Raw genomic sequence first — 22455 nt, 5'->3', positions numbered from 1 at the left:
TAATATTTTGTTTCTGGAATGGCATGTAAGTTGCCCCTTTGTGGGGAGGCAGCTATAGAACATTTACAGACTTAAGCTTTTTGAAAGTTGTCTTCGAGTCAGAGGGGGTTTATCACGAGCAAAAAATAGGACGTTTTTTCCGTAAAAATGAAGGCGCTTTTCCCCACCCCACCCCCCTGAAAAAAGTAAAACTTTAATGCTTAATCAGGGTTCCAGATGTTTGTATGTATGTATTTATTTGGATATTTATAGTGTTTTCTGTCAAGCAGTTTGCCTCCCTGGGTGCATTCCAGAAATTTTAAAGACATATATGGCAAAGCCACAAAGATCAAAGTCCTGTGTCTTATGAACTCTTCACAGCACTTTAGGCCAGTCCCTAGAATGATTTATATTAAAAGAACTGAGTCAGAGCTATAACCAGCCACATCATGTTTTGAGGAATGTTTCAGATGGGGACCAAAGAACCTGGTGAAGAACCAGTCCAAACTGGATTTCTTTCTCTGTCCTCTGCTGAGTGCGGGGCATTTGTTTGCAGCCCTCTTCAGTACAGGGACGTCAGTGAGCTCACTGGGGCATCCCTGGGCTCTTGTATCTCCACATCTGATCATTGATGTTTCTGTTATTCCTTTAAAACATGGGACTAAATTACTGCTCCATACTCCTTGAATATTCTTAATTCTACTACATCGAATTTTTAAAAACTGCCATTTAAAGTACATGTATCATTTTCTCTGTTTTAAAAGTACGTATTATCTCACATCTAAATGGAAAACAGCAAGACTTGTTGTAGTAACACATTAATGCTACTGACTAATATCTCTGGAAGGGGAAGCTCATTTAGCAATCGAGGCCCGACAGAGTATCAGCCAGAGGTAGGACCCCACGGCGTCTGAGCAAGAATGTCTGGAACTCCAGTGGCCTTCTTTGATGAAGTTTTTACCTGAGTGGATTAAGGATCATGGATTTGGTTTATCCACTCATTGGTAGATGTTATAAATTCGTCAGAAGCTGCTTCTGTACTTCCTGCAGGTCTTCTCTTCTGGCTGGGTGTCAGGGTGGCAGGTGTGGGGGGCAGGGGGAGGACGGGGTAGGGCAGGTGGCTGTGTGAAAAGAACATCTTGCCTGTCTTTGGGCCTATCCTGAATCTTGCATGCCATATTCTTCACAGAGCAACCCCTCTTATCCTTCACCCCTAGCCCAACTCTGGGCTTTGTCTTTCCGGAAGTATGAAATGATTTCCTCACTACCTTGGGATCCCTTTTCTAATCGTGTAGCACAGTGTTCTAGTGACAGATGCTGCTGACCTGGTGAGGTGTTTGCAGGTCGGGCATCTGGCAGGCTTGCTCTCGGGCACTCCCCATGACTCATTACATCTCCAGGTGTGTGAGTCTCTGCCCTTTCTTCTGTCCCTTGTTTGATGACCACCCTGAGTTTTGAGAGTCAGAAGGACTTTCACTTTAAGTAGGTGAATTTAGCTCACTTCTCAGTTAGTGTATTTGGAGAGGAACCTAGTGCCTTCATTTTGAGGGCGGAAGGCTGAGGAATCCAGCCTTGTCATCAGTAACTGTAACCATATTCCTCGGCTTAGCTTCCTGATGCTGCCAATTCATGCTGGGAATATGCTGGGAAATGTTACTGTCTGACCCAACGATAGTTACCTAGCCTTTTATCTATTTATCTATCTTTTTCTTTTTCTTTAAGATTTAATTTATTTATTCATGAGAGACACACAGAGAAAGGCAAAGGAAGAAGCAGGCTCCCTGTGGGGACCCTGATGCAGAACTCCATCCCAGGACCCAAGAATCACTCCCTGAGCCAAAGGCAGATGTTCAACCAGGAAACCAACCAGGCATTCCTAGCCTTTTTTATTTCTTAATTTGAGATAAAATTTTCTACAGAAAATGGCTCGTTTTCTGATATGTTTTAATGACTTGCCTGCTTTGTGTTTTTCTTTCTCAGTAATAATGCTTATACTCTCTTAAATACTTGTAAAACCACTGAATTATTTTTCTGCTTAATGAATTAAATTCATTACATTACATAAGAAAAATCACAGTATACTGACATTTATTTATTCATATATACTTAAAGATTTTAATTTTTTATTATTTAAAGATTTTATTATTCATGAGAGAGAGAGAGAGAGAGGCAGAGACAGAGGCAGAGAGAGAAGCCGACTCCATGCAGGGAGCCTGGTGTGGGACTTGATCCCGGATCCCCAGGATCAGGCCCTAGACTGAAGGTGGCGCTAAACCACTGAGCCACCCGGGCTGCCCTATATTTAAAGATTTTGTTCTTAAGTAATTTCTACAACCAACATGGCACTCAAACTCAAAACCCCAAGATCAAGAGTTGCATGCTCTCCTGAGTAAGCAAAGCAGGTACCCTGTGATAAACCAACGTTTAGAAATGCATTGGTTCGATTTTACAAAATACATTTTAAAACACAGGTTGATTATTTAACTAAAGGTTAAATAACTGGTTTCATAACTTAATGTTCAAAAATCTTCCAATTCTGAAAACTAGTGTTTTTTGTTTGTTTTTTGTGTGTTTGTAAGGGTTTTTTTGTTTGTTTGTTTTTAACATAGCTTTTGTCCTGGCGTCTGGGTGGCACAGTTGGTTAACTGACTGGCTTGTGATTTCAGCTCAGGTCATGATCTTAGGGTTGTGCGATGGAGCCCCACGTCGGGCTCCATGCTTATCATGAAGTCAGCTCAAGATTTTCTCTTCTTCTCCTCTGCCCCTCTACAGTGCACATGCTTCCTCTCTCTGTAAAATAAGTCAATCTTAAAAAAAAAAAAAAAAAAAAAAAAAACAAAACAAAACTACTTTTTCTCTTTATATCTATGAGGTAAGTGGTGGCTTCAGGCTCCTGTTTACTATCTTGTCTCTGCAATTACTCATGATAGGTATAGATAGTTGTTATGTCTAATAAAAAGCTAAGTTGAATATAATTGTCAAAATATTTTCTCTTTCTGAACATTGGCATGTAGAGTGCTAGTAACATCTCGTTTTTCTATAGGAGAATTAAGGGCTATTATTAGGATTTTACATGATCCCCAAATGTAAGATTCAGGGGGAAGAAAGTAGGTTGAGTTTGCAAACTCAAAATTTCTGTGCTCCCCATGTAACTATTTTTTGATTTTAACATTATTGTTCCCTATGACTTTGGATCATATGAGCAACAGAGAAACCATTTAAAGTGGTATAACATTCAGCATCTCATTGGTGATGGTGGTAGATGCTGAGTGGTGAGGGAAGAATGTGAATTGTGAGTTTCTTTCCTGATCTCTAGTTAGGTTCCACTGGGGCTTACTCAGAAGTTTTCAAACAGTTGCTGCATAAAGGAGTAAATATTTAGCTAATTTTTTAGCTAATAATTTTACTTAAGGCCTTTTAAATATAGACATTATAATGGATGGCATGTGCTGTCTTCCATGAAGTGAACCTTTGGGGACAGGAATCTCTATCCAAGGCTAGTTATAAAGTCCTATACCCGACCCTGCCCTGTAGGTTTAGATATAACCAGATATAATATATAATAATTGCATATATTCTGAAAGGAGGGCCCAGAAGTCTCGGGAGTAATCCTTCCATGGTATTCCCTGTGGCATTTGGTGGTGCCTTCTTCTGTCTCCAGCTCTATATTTGCATGGAGGGTTCTTTCCCCTCTTCCTGCTCACTAAGATTGAAGGCTCTTTTCCATCAATCAGATGATTCTGAGGATCACACTTCCCTCAAAATGGGTTTCTAGACTAGATACTCTTTTCTAGGATATTCTGTGGTATTTTTCTTTGTCTATAAACTAGTCTGTATCCACCTTTCTTGATCCAATGATATATTTATGTTTGCTTTTCATTCCAAGAGACACGTTCCCTGGAAGTGCAGAGAATATACATACTTCACTGTCATCTTGTATGCAGGTTCTCTTTTGTTTTATTTTGGTGTTTACCCTCCCTTAGCTTCTTGTTCTTAGGTTGTATAAACTCAAAAAAGGAGAAGGGTTGTAAGCACTTCTCAGAGGTTTTTAATCCCGCCTTTGGGTGTTGTTGACCAACCTAGGTACTATTTGGGGTTCTGAGGAACTGTCTTTGACTGGACATGGTAGCGAGTACCAGGCTTTGGATGCATGCTGCGTGTTGATTTAGTCATGTCATCTAGTGGGACTGAATTCCATTGATATTTGATACTATTTTTGCATTTTAATGTGTAAGATTTTTCAAGGTGTTGGGGAGTGGACAAGACAAGGGCATCCAGAATATTGATTGTGTGAAATATTTTTTGAGAAAGGTAAATTGCTACAGCATTTTCTAAAGGTCAAGCAGTGCTTTGCAGACTAAAATGTTAACACATTCCTCGCTTTCTCCTTTTCTTCATTGTGCAGTGGGCAGGTGGCATTTGTGACTTATCAGCACCATTCTCCCACCAGCAGACAACCTCTCCCTTCACTCATTTACCCTGTGTGTCCTCCATTCTCCTGTGTTGGGTCAGGGTGGGACGAGGAACCTCCTGGTCCCCATCAGTGCATACGCCTCCCATTTCCTCACCAGGGTCTTGATAGAGGTGATTGCCACCACAAGCACTTTGGGTGCTAAGTGTACACAGGAGCTAACCATTCTAATAAGGTTATCAGGAGTAGACAGATGAGTGTGACAGAGAGGATGGATTCTAAGAGAAGGATAGCTGTGACTTTTGAATCTTTCCTTTTTTTAATTTCAAGAAATTATAAAACATGTTTGAAATTGAACAATTTATCCATGCTAGTGGCATTAAGCCTATTGTGCATCCATCACCACCATCTAGCTCCACAATTATTCCATATTTCTCACCTAAAACTATGTTCCCATTAAACTCTGTCCTCAGCCTCCTGCCCATGATAACCACTATTCTCCTGCCTATTAATGTGACTATTTTGGGAACCTTATGTAAGTGGATTCATACAGTATACCCTCTATTGTGACTGGCTTATTTCATTTTGCATAATTCCCTCAAGATTCATCTGTGTTGTAACTCATGTCAGGATTTCCTTTCTTGAGGCTGAATAATAATCCATTTTTCAAAAGATTTCATTCACTTATTTGAGAGACAGAGATTGTGTATACACAGTATGGGGAGGGGCAGAGGGAGAAGCAGACCTCCCCAGTGAGTGCAGGAGCCTGACGTGGGGCTCAATCTGAGGACCCCGAGATCATGACCTGAGCTGATGTCTGACGTTTAACCAACTGAACCATCCAAACACTCCTGAATAATATTCCAGTATGCGTGGGTGTGTGTGCGCACGTGTGTGTATGCATGCCACATTTTGTCTACTGGCAGTTGCTTCCATCTTTTGGTGATTGTGAATAATACTGCTATGAACATGAGTGGACAAGTATCTTTGTAAGACCTTGCCTTCAGTTCTTTCGGGCATATATCCAGAAGTGGAATTAGTGGATCATACCATAGTTCTGTTTAGTTTCTTTAGGAACTACTATACTGTCTTCCACAGTGGCTGCATTGTTTTCCATTCCCAGCTGTCGTGCACCAGGGGGTTTGATTGCTCCACAGCCTTGCCAACACTTGTTGTTTTGTGTCATGATTCGTAGCCATCACAGTAGGTATGAGGTGCTTGAATCCTTTCTGTTCTTCAGTAAATGGCAGGAGCTGGCTCTGGGCCGCAGTGCCTGGCCCCCTGGAACAGTTGGGCAGCACGCTCCCAAGGACCAGGTACCCGGTGTGGCTTTGGTGCTCAGAGTGTGGCCTTTTTTGTTGGGAGTCTCCTCCTGTCGTCTTCTCTTGGCATGCTTCCTCCTTTTAATCCTACACTTGAAAATTAGATCAAACGCACCGTGTTTAGATTTATTTACAGTTTCTTAACTCCTTTCCTGTTTTCCTTTTGACAGGCTTGGCCTAAGAAGTCTTTTTCAAGTAGTAAATTAATTTAGGTGGCACGCACCCTACCTGAATTTTGTTACATGTTGGCAGTTTAGATAAATGGATATTATAATCTCAGCACATTTCTGCCCGACGCTACTGTGCCGATTTGCAAGAGTCTACAAAAGTGATAATACTCTGTCAATTTGGGTCCTCGAAGGAGAAGAAGAAAAAACAGGGCATATTTTCTTATTTGTATTTATAGGATGCCTGTGGGGACGTTGGAAATGCCATGTGGCAGTTTACATGCCTAACTACACACGAAGAAAGATAAGGAATTCAGAGGCATTTCTTGGTAGGGACGCGGAGAGCAGGCCCCGATCAGTGACTGTCAGCCTTGTTGGAGATACATCCTCTGTTGCGACCGAGGATTCCTCCCCCCTTAACTCACCATTTCGTTGAAGAATGCAGTCTATTTTTAATGACTTCATTGATTTGACGGTGGGGTTACGATGTACTTTATTTACTGCTGAAATGTTTCTTTCCCGTCAGCAGTTCATGTGAATAAATCTACTTTTTGGCACTGCTTTGATAGACTGTAAAAACTGCTTATATTTGCAGGAAAATTTGTTTTGCTATGGTATGTTTATGTACAGACTCAGTGTGACTCCCCCAATCATTTCTGTGTCACATTTGAGCTGAGAAAGAGACACATGTATGGTTGTTATCCTTGTGTACTGTATCAGAGCAGTGTAAAATAAATCCTGAGTTTCATGTCTGAGGGATCACAAAAATTCGTTTAATATTTGAAATTAATGTAAATTTTTTAGAGCTTTATTTTTCCACTAATGTGTTAGGACCCCTTGTTTTGATTTATAGTTTATATATTTTTTGAAACAAAATGTAGTGTATTGTACATTCACTGTTCTAGTCTGCATATGAATTTAATATTTTATATCCAAACAAGACCCCATAAGAGGGGATCTTTATTTCCTATTGCCCAATTTATGAGCAGAGTTGAAATATACTTTGCTAATAAGTTTTCTATGAAGTTTCCTAACTTTTTCATGAAATCTATGTCATGTGTATTAAGCTTTGATTCATTATAATAAATCCAATGGGGGGCAGGGACTATGATCCATATCCCCTTCAAAAATTCATTTTATGTGAAATATTACTTCTAGAAATATCAAGTAGTACATATTTTGTTTTTACATGAAGAGAAAGGTAATTAATTTTATTTCTTAAATACTATGTTTAAATGTTGGCTAAAACTAGGAATGACCCAGCTTTTAACAACGCCAGACTAGGACACTTCTCTCTAAAGAGGCAAATAAAATCATTGACAGTACCTGCAGTATAACACCATAAATGCCAGCTTGGTGATCTCTAATTCAGATATGAATCAACAATGAAGGGCAAAAATCATGCATTTAAAAAAATAGCATTAGTGAAACTATGGGAGCGCTTATAATGCTAGTGTAGGCAAAAAAAAAAAAAACAGCCTCCAGAGTCGTTTTGCTTGATAGTCTCCTTAGGAAGAAATGAACTTGGAGGAAGGTAATAAGTGTCCCTCTGAGAAATGCGATGAAAAGTCTTTGGGAATTATCAGCCAAACTTAGCAGAGTCCTCTGGGTTTTCATGGGCAGTTGTGTTATAAAGGGATGTTTAATTTAAAGGAACCAAGTTGATAAGGGAGGTGGTGCAGGAAACCAAAAATGTTGAACGGGTTTTTGCTGGCCAGACAAATTGTGTGGACCAAGGGTTATTAGAGTGGGCAGTCAGGCTGCTCCTGGCCAAATGGCCACAGCTTGCCTCTCCTCGGGGGTTGGAAGGTAGGTTCTGAGTCTGCTGTTCTTTTCCCTGCTTGCAGCGAATAAATATTCTCTGTAGGTGTGGTCAACGTCTTCCTCTCTTCTTTTTCACTTGAGAAGAAAAGAGTTGCCTAGGGAAAGTTCTAGGAACCAAGGATTCACATGCCTGTGTGCCTGGGAGCAGTTGAGCACAGCCTGAATCATGCAGTTGAGTAGTCTGCTAAGTAAGGAAGGAAAGAATATCACGCACGGAGGGTTGATGTCTTTTTATGGGAGAACAAAAGAGTTTCGATTCTTTCACTTCTGGTTCAGTCTGGCCATTGTGTGGCAGAGGGGGTTTAATGAATCATTGTTTAACTAAGATCCTGCCAAGTATTTGACCATTAAATAGCCTCCAATGTGTATAGAGTTCTTCTCTGACAGACTCTTATTTGACTGTGATTAATTGGCATTGAATTGTTATTTAATTACCTCTGCAGAAATCTAAGAACAGTTTGTGTTCTGATTAAGTTATTTGATGTAAAAACACACACCGAGCTATGGAAGTCAGCTCAATCCTTTATGCACCTTGCTGCTGACAGGCCAACCTGTGTGGCTGTTCAAAGCTCATGGAATGTCGCTAAGTATCAGAAATCCAAATAAAGTCTGGGTTTCAATTCTTTTATTTTTAACCTAAGTATGTGAAGCTTTTCTTTTATGTTAAAATTCTTTTTAAGTTTTTTGTTGGACTATGTTAAACATTTTCATGAGGTGTATTGGCTTCCTCGGTTCACAATTAAAACATGTGTCCTGTGTATGCTCATGAGATGTCCAGGGGAGGAGCCCCCCAGCTGGATGCATTGATAATGAAAAGGACAGTGTCCTTGCACCTGGCCAACTGTGTGATAGGGGTGAGGTGACCATGGTGGGTGGGTGGGGCTAGAGTTCTGAGAGGTGGGAGGACCTCAAAATACAAGGGGTGAGAGATATTTGAATAGGTCAAGATTCCATGTGCAAAACAGGCAATGGCTTGGTGGCTATGAGGTTGCCTAAAGTCTGAGCTTTTTGTAACTGGAGAACGAGTAGAATTACAACACATAGAGCCTTATTTCCAGGTCTGCCGACTTTTATATGAACTTACAAAAGAAGCAATAAAATAGTTGGAAATGTTACCGTCCTTCTCCCTTTAAATAAGTAGACTCTACGTTCGCTTCCAACACGGGGTTGGAACTCATAACCCTGAGATCAAGACCTGAGCTGAGATTGTGTCAGGAGTTTAACAGACTAAGCTACCCAGGCGTCCCATCCCTCTCTGCCTGAATGATATTTTTTTCTTTCTTTCTTTACTTTTTTTTTATGGGGGGAGGGGGGGGCGGTGGGAAACAAAGGTCCATTTACCCTGAACAGAGCTCAGCCAGTTTTGTGTAATATCTGTTGGCGGTTCCTGGATATTAAAATGATGCGCCGGCGAGGAGACTGGGGTGTTGGTTGATCTGTCTCCAGCACACCTTCAGTTACTTTACATAGGGTGGGTAGTGGGAGGGCCCATTGTTTTCAAGTTTAGTCATGCTCTCACGCCAGACGTTTTGCTGTCCTATTTTTGAGCATTACGAATAACCAGTGTGTGTATTGGAGATCGCAAGGGTTGATTTTGCATGCTGAGCGGTGATTTCCAATCGGGGTTTTCTCAGGGACTGGGTCTCATTCTTGTCTGTGGGCTGGTGGACTTCTTTGCTCAAGCGAAGGCTTCCTAAACAGGCCTTGCTACCACCACCTCTGTGGGAACACATCATTGAGGTGAGACTGTTCCATGTCTTAACCCTGAGGGCTCATTCCTTCAGAGATTGGAAATAGGGACTGTGCACACAGCTTTGAAAGACAGTCGAGGCACAGTACACCAGGAAAAAAAATAACCTTCTTGGAGACTGTGTGGTGCATTCCTGTTATAGAAGTCCTGTGATGCATGGTTTCCTGTTCTGTTTGCTATCCGAGTCTCTTAACTCCATGGCCATTCTCCTTCCTAGAGTTCATGCTTTAGGAATCCCCGGAAATTATGCAAATCTATTGTGTGGGCTTTTTCCAGTGAAAAAGTTCCATAGCTTCCATCAGACTCACCGTCTTAGGGATTTTTCTACCTGTTGCCGACCAGTGGTCTGTACATCCCTGACCATATGTGGGCCATGAAGGCCACACGTACTGTGATGTGAGGTCTGGGGTAAAGGAATTAGCCTGGTCTAGTTTTCCAACGTTTTTCTTCTCAATCCTTCGGAAATATAAAAATAATGATTACTTGCTATGGCAAAGCATTTCTGGCTACTCTAACAAAATGGTTTCCTGGGGGCAATCCTGGGGCAACCTTCAAGCTTAATCTCCTCCCATACTGTTCAGCAGTTAGCGATTTGACACAACAGGTCAGGATTGGGGATGAACTGGATCCTAAGCCCCTGGACTTCCCTTATCAAGAATGTGTTTTATTAGAGCCCGTGTGCACATTCATTCTCTCACCGATTTGCCCACTTGCTACTCTCTTCGTTCAGCTTACAGTAACTTGTGTAATGTAATTTTGAGGTGGAGTTATTTGAAATGTCTCACTTTAATTATGGTTAGCTAAGAGAGGCTTCTTGGAACTCTTAATCAAGAGTGATAGTCAAAGTATTTAGCATCTAGTGGAGCAGGCACTAGCTGTTTCTATCAGCCCTGCCTAGAACTTAATTGGTTCATCCTTAGTAGTACATATTTAATAGAGCTTTGAAATGTGTCCAGTCAAGTAGCTCCATGCCATGGATCTGTTGGTAAGAAATTTTCTGAATGTCCACCACACCAGTGATGAGTCCTGGCTTCCTACTTTACAGCTGAGTGTTCTTGAGTTAATTTCTTCTTGTCCCTAAGCCTCACATGCCTTGTCTGTAAAGTGCAGACTATGTGTTGCAAATAGTTTTGAGATGATGTGTACAGTGTGTTTAATAGTCTCTGGTACTTACTTAGTGGTGGTCCTATGGTGGAGGTGGGTAGTGGTATTCTAGAAGCCAAGCATAAACAAACCAAAACAACCACCAGAAGTAATCTAACTACATACCTCCTTGATGTGTAGCACCAGGCATAGGGACGAGTCGGTGTGGGGGTTTGTCTGCACATGGAGATTGAAACAGAATTGGTCTTGGGGCATCTCTGTTGCACCCTTCAGACTTTTTGCCAGCCTGGGTTGGATATGTAAGATGTCCCTCCATCCTGATAGCACCAGCCTCTCCCTCTATACTTCCTCCTTACAACCATCATGGCTTTGAAGACGAGAGGCACCCATAGAAGAGAGCACTTGGACCTCTTTCTGACCACAGGGAGTTCTCCTTGGCATTCCCCAAAGACCTGGCTTTTTCCTTTCTTGCACTTAAGTGCTCTCCTATCTCAGCACACCTTAGGTCATGCTCTTTCCATCCACTAGGCAAATATTTGCCATCCTTTTGCCTTTCCCTCCTCCTAGTTGTCACACATGTCATTCCTCATACCTGGACAGTCTCCATTCTCTGCCTTCCTTCCGTGGCCATGTCTGCACCAGGAAGACCTGTCAGGCTGGCCCTGCCTAACCCTGGAACGCACATTGTCTGGTGATACTCACCGCTGCTGCCTAGCGTGTACTTCATGCCACCTCTGTCTGTGCTCGCCGCGTTCTTTGTTACTGGAGACACTACATTCACTTCTGTGTAGCGTAGTCACATGTTGCCAACGTTAAGAGTATGAAATGCCCCTGAGGGACACCAAACAGAGTTTAAATCTAAATGGCAAGGACTGAGTTAGGGATTAAAGATACTTTCACTCACTGGCTACCAGGTGGTAGAGCTACAGAGTAAGAGGATGTGGTAGCCTGGAGAAAGGAAAACTTGAATATGTATGTAGAAAAGCAGATTTTGGTCCTGCCCTTGGTGTCTCAGAGATACTGCAATTTTTACAAGTCATCGCATTTGGGTAATCTAACTGGTATCTCCCAGGTGGGGAAAGAAATGGGAAAGATCCCATTACACAAAGAGCACACATATCCTTTTGAAACCCCTTCTCCCTCAGTCTGTCAAGGTATGTCATGGAACTTTGAAATTACTATTTTTTTAAAAGATTTTTATTTATTTTTTCATGAGAGATACAGAGGGAGAGGCAGAGATACAGGCAGAGGGTGAAGCAGGCTCCATGTAGGGAGCCCAATGTGGGACTTGATGCCTAGACCCCGAGATAATGCCCTGAGCCAAAGACAGACGCTCAACCACTTAACCATCCAGGTATCCCTGAAATTACTATTTCTAATCCCTTAATTGTATGAAAGGGCAAATGACCACTGGACTTTGGCGACACAGTGTGATGATTATTCTCGAAAATTTTTCATATTGCTAAAGGAGAAGCTGGGCTCCCTGGTTAATCGACTGCATTCTCGATTCTGTCTGAACTCCCAAATGATGCAGAAATGCTGGAACGTTAGGTTTCTTCCTGCCACCACTGGTTATACTCCTTAGCTCTGTATAGCTGTGGCTTTTCCCCAGCTCTTTTGACTTCTGCCACTGGAGTGAGCAGGAAACATTTCTCAGACCTGCTCCATTTAACCTTTCTTGGCATGAAGGCAAGTACTAAGGGTGGGCAGAAGAAAACCATCAACCATAGGTAAATTGATGCCATATTTACTGTGATTAGGAAGAAAGAACCTTTGAGGGGGCTGTCTGAAGGGAACCATAGGCTTTCTCCCTCAGCGTCTGGTTAACATTACCCTCTCAGGCCTGCACACCAAATTCTGTGCTTTAAGAAAATGGGGTGGGTTACGGATGCACCTTCTGAACACTACGATTTAAATTAAATGTTGTCTCTTATGTGTTTTAACTTTTGACTTCTTAGGGGGACTTACTAGCTTTAGAGGAATTCTGTAGGCCTAGGTCATGGTTGGGGCAGAACTTCTCAGTATCTGATTACCTGTCACATTAGTATCTGTGCCTTGCATTTCCGATCCTGTCTGTGCGTTCCTTCCAGGCTACTTACCTTCTCTCCATTGCCTGCTTCCTCATCCTCACATGGTCTGCGTCTGCTCCAGCCTCCTCCCTGGCTGCCACCCTCTCAGCACTAGAGACTGCTGTCCCCCTTTCCTCTATTACCTCTGAGACACTGGGTTCCCCTGTTTTCTAGTGCTTTCTTGTTGTCACATCAGCTTCTGTTAATTGCTGTACCAGTTTTGGGAAACTCAGTCTGCAAGTGGAAATTTCAGGCAGCCTTTGAAGGAACATAGGCACATCGATTCAACAACAGCACAGGGAAAGTGACAAGTTGGACAAAACAGACACTTCATGTTGCAACATGAATTTCTGCAGTTGGGCAAACACTGCCAAAAAACTGTACGAAATATCAAAACTAGAAATAGGGACTGAAATTTGAAAACAAACCATTTATTCCTTATAGCAGAAGGGCTTGTTTTATTTATTCATTCAGAATGGGTTTGAGCTTGCTTGATTTTTCTTTTCTTTTCTCTTTTCTCTTTTCTCTTTTTTCTCTTCTCTTTTCTTTTCTTTTCTCTTTCGATTTGTATTTATTCATGAGAGAGGCAGAGATCTGGGCAGAGGGAGAAGCAAGCTCCCTGTGGGGAGCCTGATACAGGACTCGATCCCAGGACCCCGGATCATGAGCCAAAGGCAGATACTCAACCTCTGAGCCACCCAGGTGTGTTTTTGAGCACCTTCTATGTGCTAGGCGAGTTGGTCAGGCCCTAGGGAAACATCAGTGAAGAAAATAGCATCCCTGTCCTGCCAGTGCCTATATTCTAATTTAATTTGTGTGTGTTGAAAGAGAAACAAATGGTCTTTAGCTTTTAGAAGTAAGAAAGGGAATTTAAAAAGGCAGTGATTACATGTGTAAAGGTGAGAAGATTATTTTACAGGTTCCTGAGACAGAACATGATCAGTACCTTGCTTAATCCTTCCTTATTACTCAGAGTGTGATCCCTGGACCTGTTAGAACCCAGGATATTAGGCGGCACTCAGAGCTCCTGAGAATATACATTTTCATCAGGTTTTTGGGAGATTGGTGCATTGCTTTTACGAGTTTTGGGCTATTTCCCATCTAATGCCACTTACTCAGTAGCCCTCTAGTCCTGCTGCGTTTGCTCATGTGTATACAGCACAGAGAAGACTAGAGCTTGGTGGTCAAAATGAACCTTTCCAATCATGTCTGCCTGATTGACATTCAGGAAGATGTCATTGAGTAGTTTCCAGGTCTCACAAACTCTGTTTTGTAAGAACTATTTCTTATATATATATATTTTTTTTTTACAGATTTTGTTTATGTTTTTGTATAGGAGTCCATCTTTAAAGAAAAAGTGGGAAAGCCAATGGGTTTATGATATTTTATTAGCAAATCCATTTTGAGTTCCCCCTGGGCACTTGACATTTTATTATATAAGTTGTGTGTGAAATGTGGTTTATGTTTAAAGAGAGTGTATAACATAGTTGTGAATGTAGGAGTAATATACTTGAAAAGTAGTTAAAGCACTGAATGGATTTATGAGATATTCTGAGAGTATACCCAGACTCTGGGGGGATCCTGAGGGAAGCAAGCTGAAAGAGTCTCTCATCAAATAAAGTGTCAGAAAAATTGTGCCTAAGACCATGAAAATTGCGTATGTGTTTGCTGAGAGTAACCCTGTTTAGTTGCAGAGTCTCCACAGTCCTCATCACTATAAGGGAAAGTGGAGGTTAGAGGCATGCTCTGCACAACAGCAAAATGTGTCAGCTGAAAGCACAATATTGGAAAACTATAGTGTGTTAGGGTGTAGGAGTGCATCTCACGTAACCTCAAGTATCCCCAAAGGACCCTGCTATGTTTAGAAACAAATGCTCAGAATATTACTTCTGGATTGTCAAGAAAAGATGTATTTATGCTCTGTATCTTTTGTTTAAAAAGATAAGAACTCTATAGTTCACATGAAAAAGGTTCTGCCAAAATGATTTCGATTAAAAAAACTTCTGTTACCTACAAGGGTAATTAGTAATTGTAAGTTGACAAAGTAACTTGACAAAATCTATCATTTCCCTGACTAATCTTAATAAGTGAGTCTCTTGTTGGATCTGTGGTGATAGCTCTAGTCAGGGCATTTGGCATGAAAATGGAATCTATTCAAGTTAGGTCAGATGAGGAAGGTTTGATTGAAGGGAAGCAGCATTCTATGGAGCCATACATAGCAGAGCCCGCTTCTCCAGAAGCCGTAGCTGGGCTTTTTATCATGGCGCTCCTGCATGTACCCAGATCCCTCTTCTTGGATGGGGAGTCTTTTTCCACTTTCCTGCTACTCTCTGACCTCATAGTTCTTGAGAGGAAACTTCTAAATGACTTGGAAGCTGGTCAGTTGCTTGGTCACCCCATGCCTCTTTGATCTGCTAGCTGTGGCCAGGCCTGTGCCTGTTTCCTTTATCTCCCAAGCCTGTCTGATAAAGATGGAGGAGGTTGAGTGAGTGGCACATACCTGAGAGCTGTATTTGTCAGCAACAGTCTTATGGAAGTGAAAAGGCTGAGAATTCTGGGTAGATGGGATTGAACAGGGATGGACAGCCTTCTTGGTGAGTGAATGGGAGAGAGAGAGGAGGCCTCCATGAGAATAAGGATCCAGCCAGCAGTGATGCACAGGTCAGGTAGGTACCTCTCTTCTGTCTCTTCTCATCGCTGTTAAAGTTTTATGGATTGGATTTGACAGATAAAGAATGAAGGATATACGTGAAATTTTTTTAAGTGCAAAGTCTTGGGAGTATTTTATCTGAAGTAAAAAATCAAAATGACTTACAAGATTTCATCTTGGGTATTGTGGTACAGGTGTAAGGTAAAGTTGGAGAAGTTGGACATGAGTATTTGCAGGCCAATCTCAAAGACTTTTGTTTAGTTAAGATTTGTCAAGCTTCAGATGTTTCTTAGGGATAGCCAAGTGCCCAAGAAACCCTGGGAGATCAGGAGTAGACAGAAAATTTGGCATGTATATGCAAAGAGTGAGTCATTAGAAGGAAAGTGAGCAGAGTTTCCTTGGACAAATTGCTGATGGTTCTAGCCTGAGAAGAAAAAGTAGACTTTCTCATGTCTTCTTTTTCTGCTGTGTGCAAATACCAGGTTGGCTTGCCAGTAACACCTGCCGCTTATGGAATATTACTGCATCATCCTGAGAGAGGCTGGACCATGGATCTTCTTGTGTCTCACAAGGAGCTTGATCTAATGGGATTTGAACATTTCTTTTAGCTTCAGAACACTCTCTTCAAAGGCCACCTCTGTCTGACCCTCTAGAGGGAGGAAGCCTGTTTAGGGAGGGCACTGGGGAAGGGACCAAGAAGCTCAGAGTGAAGGGTGAAGGGTTGGGTGTCTGGTGCTGAGTGAGGTTGCCTTCCACTTTTTCTAGGCACCCCTATAGAATCGTAGAATCTTGACAAGGTTTGGAAATTACTAGCCCTGATTACCTTTCGTGTTTCCTTAAAGCTCTGTAATCCCCTGATGATGATGATGAGGACAACCCCTTGCACCGGTGTGCCATCACACCACATAGAGGGTGCCATTGTAAGGACAGTCTGCTTTAGCCACAATGTTCTTCGATCCTGTGACATAAGGGAAACAAGTATATCACATACTGTTTTCAGGCTAGGGATTGGGTATAAATGGGCATTTGATGAGTTGTGTGAAGAGCTCTTGCTACTGAGTGTCAGAGGAGGACAACAATCTTGGTGGTTTCTTACCGATGCTTTCCTAATTCCTGCTGCTCTATTCCATGACATTCTTTGATGAGCCACCGTGTCTGACCTATTCTGACATCAGTGGTGACGGCTACATTGAACTCCGAAATCTTATGCTGAACTGGTTTTGTAGGATGATGCAGAAAATCCATGCTCCTCCAGCTCCCTCATGCCGCACAGTGATTTTTTCATCCTGGTGACCATCTCTGAGCTCCCCTGAATACCTTCTCGTTTTAATCAGTCATTACCCCATCACATGGCATTGACCCTGGAAGGTACAAGTCCATTCTCTCTGCCCTTTTGGAGAGACTATCCTCTTTTGGACAGGTTGTTTGGTTCCTTTTTTTTTTTTCTTCAAAGATTTTATTTATTCATAGAGACAGAGAGAGAGAGAGAGGCAGAGACACAGGCAGAGAGAGAAGCAGGCTCCATGCAGGAAGCCTGACGTGGGACTCGATCCCAGGTCCCAGGATCACGCCCCGGGCTGCAGGCAGTGCTAGACCGCTGCGGCACTGGGGCTGCCCAGGTTGTTTGGTTCTACATCCCACTTACCACTAGGAGAGTGGTTCTTTTACTTCTCCTCACCAACCAGACCCTCCACACTCCAAAATACCCAGAAACTGGTCCAGATCCCGCATTCCTGGCTTCTAACTGTACAGAGCTATCAAACCAGTGACCCATTCATATCAAAAGAATTAGGTTCTAGAATCTTCCATGAAGGTAACCATGAGCACATAGCAAGAAGTTCCTAATATATAAGAGTTCATGAAACACATCCACTTTCACCTGTAGGTAAGGTGTGGCATGGCCTTTTGTGCTGGTACCCAAGACCATTTCTGTGCTAAATGGAGTTCAGAAGGAAACAACTACTGACACACTATAGCATAGAAGGACCTCAGAAATGTTGGGCTAAGTCAAAGAATTCAGACACAAGAGTCTACATACGGTATGATTCCATTTGTATGAAATGTCTCAAAAAGGGGCAAGTTTATAGAAAAATAATGTAGATTAGCTGTTGCCTTAGGCTGAGAATGGGAACAGGATGTCACTGAAAGTGGCATGAGACATCTTACGAGGAGGAACAAAACTGTCTTAGAGCTGGTATTTGATGGCAGTTTGTCAATCAGTAGCGTTACTTAAATTCATTGAATTGTATGGCTGAAATGGGTGAGTATTTAAGATACAAAGTTATATGCCTCAATAAAAATAAACCTTAATATTTTATGATATGCAAACATGCCTCCTTTTTTCTTTTTTTAAAAAAAGAATTGGATCCACATTAGACATGGGAGCTTCTTCCAAGTTTCATGTTGTAGCTTGGTTGTAAGAAGTAGAGAAATCCTACATATGAGAGAGAGGGCAGAGCATGGACTGACCAGTGATTGACTCTAGCTCAAATTACACAATCTGTTCTTTAAGATTTTATTTAATTATTTGAGAGACTGTGAATGAGATAGAGCACGGGGCGGGTGAGGGAGGAGCAGAGGGAAAGGGAGAGGCAGACTGCCACCCAAGCAGAGAGCCCAACTTGGGGCTCGATCCCAGGACCCTCGTATCATGAGCCAAAGTCAGAGCCAACCATGTGGGGCACACCCCACCCCTTTCTTTTTTCCACATGTAATGCATAGTCACTATAGAAAAAGAGTATTGATTAAAAAAAATTAAAATTACACCTAATGTATTATAGACCTGTTTCAGTCTTAATGTTCATGTTCTTCTCACTTCTCAAATAACCCGCATTGAACATTGTTGATCATTTATTAGCTCCTTGGCATAGATCCCTGGAATTTCCGGGTCATACGGGTTGTGATCCTAATGTTTATGTATACTATTCCAGTTGTTCCCAGAACTCTACATCAACCCGTGCAATGTGAGTTTTCATTATATGTGGCTCTAAAATGTGATCTGGCTGCCGGAATTGATTGTGCTTGGTGGTCTCATGATTGGTTAAATATCCTGTGCAGGATAGGGATCGTGTGTTGTGGCTCTACCCCGAGGTGATCAAAATGATGCCTGTGCTGTAATTTTAATCCCAGAAATAAAGGCATCCTGGAGACTGACCATCTGAGTCTGGACAGGTGGCAGTGGCCAAGGTAGGGTACTGTGCCTTCTCAGGGATAATTGAGGCCCCACCAGCTAACTGCATGCAAGAAGTCTGGCAAGGATATGATTAACTTTCTTCAAGCATTGGATGGGCTCTCACATCAGGAGAAATTAGATTTACTCCGTGTACTTGGTTGTAAGAGCAGAATAAGCAGAGGGTTGCATGTTCTAGGAAGGCAAGATTCGGTGTAATGTAAGAAAGGCCTGCCTAACAGAATAGTCTGAAAGTGGATTGGGCTCCCACTTCTATGTCCCCGGAGATGTTCCATTTGGATGAACAGGCATGGCATGTGTTTAGTGAAGGGAATGCATCATTTGATTTGGGGACCTTTGAGGAAATTTCATACCTATGGGGCCATGAACTTGAAATCACAGTTCTCACTGTAACTAAGTCTGTGGCAGAGACTTAGTTGTTTCTTGGGGCCAGAAAGTAACTTCTTGGCTCTTCTAATCTCACATTTTCTGCACTCCCCGGGTTAGTGACAGTTTAGGTTTTTGACAGTCTTTGACATTCAGGTCAATTATTATAGTAGCTGTGTGGAGAGATGGTTTTCTCAGTTGTGTGTTTTCCTTGTATTTTATGCTGTTTGCCAACCCATGGGTATTTTAGACTTTAAGACCCCTGCATCTGATAGAAGGTAAAAAGGATGGGTTTCAGATATCATCACTGTGTAGCCTTTTCACCTTTAAAAAAAAAAAAAAAAAAGAGCCCAAAAGTGAATGTTGGTCTCAGTATTATGTAAGCTGAACCATACTTTGCAGTGTTCTGAATCCTGACTATGTTGAAAAGTCCTTTTCCATTGAAGAAATAAATGTTTAAAGTATGTCTTTTAATATTTCTTGATGCATATTTTCCTTATTTTGGTCTTGATACTTGGAAGATAAGAAATAACGAGGTAGTTCACAAAGTCTGTAAGAATATGTGGAAAATTGCCCATCTGATTTTAGTGTTTCTAAGGCACATCTGTTTAACCGCCTAACCTTTTGCCCCTCAGATTGTGGTGTGTGGAACAGCAGAGAGGACACCACCTGGGAGCTTGGTAAAAATGCAGAATTTCAAGCCCCAGTCTCAAGCTACCGAACTTACATGTTACCAGGTTGACCTTCTGACAGGGCCTGGTAGACAGACTTTGCCAGGAGACTAGTTCAGATCCTGTGGGCAATAGTAGTGATCTCACCTTGGTGTTTTGTTTTGAGCACCTGCTAATGTACCTGGCATTGTGACTGGGTTCTTTCTCATGCATGAGCCCATGTAATCCTCAGAATCACCCTCTCAAGGAGGTATTATTAGAGGCTCAGAAAAGCTGTCACTCAACCTGCCAAAAGTGTCACTATAAGAAGACAGTTTCTGGGGTCTGTATCTCCTAAGCCTGAGTCAGAGAAGTGGAGGCCCTGGTTGTCATGTGTCGCCAAGCATGGAAGCCTCCAGTTCCTCCACCTCTTTGCCTGAGCAACCCTGAGCTTCTGGCAGTAGTTAGTTGCTCAGCTGCCAGCCTCTGGCCATTCACGATCTAGTAGGGGCTTGGTATGGAGGGCCTCAGGAGGAAGTCACCTGTGACTGACGTTGGGAAGAATTGTAGAGGCCCCACATCTCACCTGCAGGCACGATTCCTGAAGCCTCCACTACAAAAGGAACTTCAGGGGCAAGTCAAACACATTTCTCAGGAGTTGCTTATACTAATATAGTCTGTTTATGTGTAGCTTCAATTTCTTTGAATTCTGTCTTCTAAAAACTAGATATTTATTACAAATCTGTTCTCACTTTCTGTTTTCAAATCCTTTAGGATGTACTGTTCTCTTGGATTCTACAAAGGGATATACAGTATGTAATAAATGATCTTTTTAAAAAATCTAATATTTCATTTATTTATTTTGAGAGAGAGAGAGAGGGAGAGAGCGAGCACCAAGGGAGGGGAGAGGCAGAGGAAGGGGCAGAAGCAGTCTCCCCAGTGAGCAGAGAGCCTGACCTATGGGGTTCCATCCCAGGACCCTGGGATAATGACTTGAGTCAAAGGCAGATGCTTTAGTGACTGAGGCACCCAGGCTCCCCAGGAAATGATCTTTGCTTATTAGGTAATGTTTCTGTTTTCTTGCCTGCATTCCTCTGGTTCTGTTGGATATTTAAGAATGAGTCTGTTTTTCACAGTTGGTTGTACTGCAATAGATAGTGGTTTATTACCCCGTTTGTAAACTTGCAACTTGGAAGAGGCAGGATTCCAAAATTTTTCAAAATGTAAGGTGCTGTGAATCATCGTGAGGCCAAAAAGAGAGGTTATGATTACATTTTATTTAATAAGTACCAGGCAGTAAAATTTTGATAACTGAAGCAAAATTATTATGACAATTTGGATCAATTTATGTATTTTGCAATTGTTTGTTTGCCAATCCAGCCTCCCTTTGGGCGTCCTAGATGGCATTTAAAAGGAGAGCAGGTTCTAAAATCCAGCAGCGGTTCCCAATACTGCCACAAGACCTTTTGTACCTCCATTTTATTAAAAATTTGAGTCAAATTTCAACTCCCTGCCTGCTGCCATTTGGTGGTATTTTTGCTTCTTTCTAGTTATCATTCTGTTTTCTTTTTCTTTACACTGACATCAGCTTATTTCGTATGAATGCGTAATAGATTAAATACATATGCATTTAAAATATTGTTTTGATTTGTCTGTAAATTGTTTCACTTAAAGTAGGCCTATCTGGGGAAATGAGTAATCTCTCATATCCTGTTCTTGCAGGAAGAATTTTAAATCGTTTCTCCAAAGACATTGGGCACATGGATGACTTGCTACCCCTGACGTTTCTAGATTTCCTCCAGGTAAGGTCACAGTGATGCCAGGTTCTCAGATGGAAAACTGCACTTCCTGTTCTTTCAAGTCCTTCCCATGGGGGCTGAGGGTGGGCCCCTAGGCCTGACAATGTCATGTTATCTTAGTAAAGGCCTTGTTTGTAAGAGAAAGGTGTGGCTCTGATTTGGAGGCTAAGTTAACATGAGTAATACCTGAAGTGTAGGAGTGGCTACGCAGTCATGTCAAGGTTGGTTCGAAGCAGCTACATGCTGGGTAAGTGGTTCTCCATCTGCCTTCCAGGTATCTGGCATGAATTTCACTTTACCGTGAGCACATTTCATAATATAGAAACAATCACCTCTCACGGAAAGATAGCCCAGATTAACTAAATTATGCATTGTATTACCACAAAGGACAAATATTTACTGCACCATTTTGGGGGATAAAACCAGGTGTGGTTACTAACAAAGAAAAGATTAGTAATAATAAGGTGAAAATAATACTTTGTTTGCAAGGACAATAGAGAGCGGTTATTGCAGATACAAAGCCTTTAAAGGCAAGTACATTTAAGCCAATAATTTGAGTGGAAGATCAAAGTCACCTCAGAAAATGTCTTTTTTGTTTTTTTAAGGCAGCTTTTCTTTCACACGTTGATTGCTCTAAATCTTAAGGGTGTGTGTGTGTGTGTGTGTGTGTGTGTGTGTGAGAGAGAGTGAAATACAACAATCCCACAAATACCTTCTATATAGCATTTGTTTTGTTTGTGAACTTGAGGTTCAGAGAAGTGATATTGGGTCATATCATGCCTCATCTGCTCACTCAGTACTGTGGCACACGTGGGATGCTTTTTAAAAATTTATTTATTCATGAGAGACACACAGAGAGGCAGAGACATAGGCAGAGGGAGAAGCAGGCTCCCTGCAGGGAGGGAGCTCAATGCGGGACTCGAGGATCACGCCCTGAGCTGAGGGCAGACCCTCAACCACTGAGCCACCCAGGCATCCCCATGGGATGCTTCGTATGCTGTTTACTTCTGCCCACTCTTCAGTGATTCAGGCGGGGGAAGTTTCTTTTTTTCCAAGTGGGTTTTTCTTTTTCTTTTTCTTTTTCTTTCTTTCTTTCTTTTTTTTTTTTTTAGATGATATTCTAAGATCTCTGCTGCTGTTGCTAATACTTTCTGAATTTGTGTTTTACTCTCCT

The 22455-nt window shown here is 41.9% G+C and overlaps 1 protein-coding gene and 1 long non-coding RNA gene across 3 annotated transcripts in view; one reads left to right on the top strand and one right to left on the bottom strand.

Annotated features, from left to right (window-relative positions):
* Positions 1-22455, top strand: part of ABCC4 (ATP binding cassette subfamily C member 4) — a 245850-nt gene that overhangs the window by 140225 nt on the left and 83170 nt on the right. The window contains 1 exon segment of the mRNA NM_001197174.1: positions 21205-21284. Coding sequence (NP_001184103.1) covers positions 21205-21284 — 80 coding nt within the window.
* Positions 13220-17057, bottom strand: LOC111091687. 2 transcript variants are annotated; one of them, XR_005376483.1, is made up of 3 exons: positions 16922-17057; positions 16100-16234; positions 13220-15857 (listed from the first exon to the last, which is right to left on the bottom strand). It is a non-coding gene; the product is annotated as an uncharacterized LOC111091687 (long non-coding RNA). The 2 variants fall into 2 exon arrangements; XR_005376484.1 differs by lacking the exon at positions 16922-17057 and adding an exon at positions 16373-16909.

This window comes from Canis lupus, chromosome 22, assembly GCF_011100685.1.
Source record: "Canis lupus familiaris isolate Mischka breed German Shepherd chromosome 22, alternate assembly UU_Cfam_GSD_1.0, whole genome shotgun sequence".
Classification (NCBI taxonomy): Eukaryota; Metazoa; Chordata; class Mammalia; order Carnivora; family Canidae; genus Canis; species Canis lupus.
Note: the sequence above shows the minus strand (reverse complement) of the source record. Positions and strands in the feature narration are given on the sequence as shown.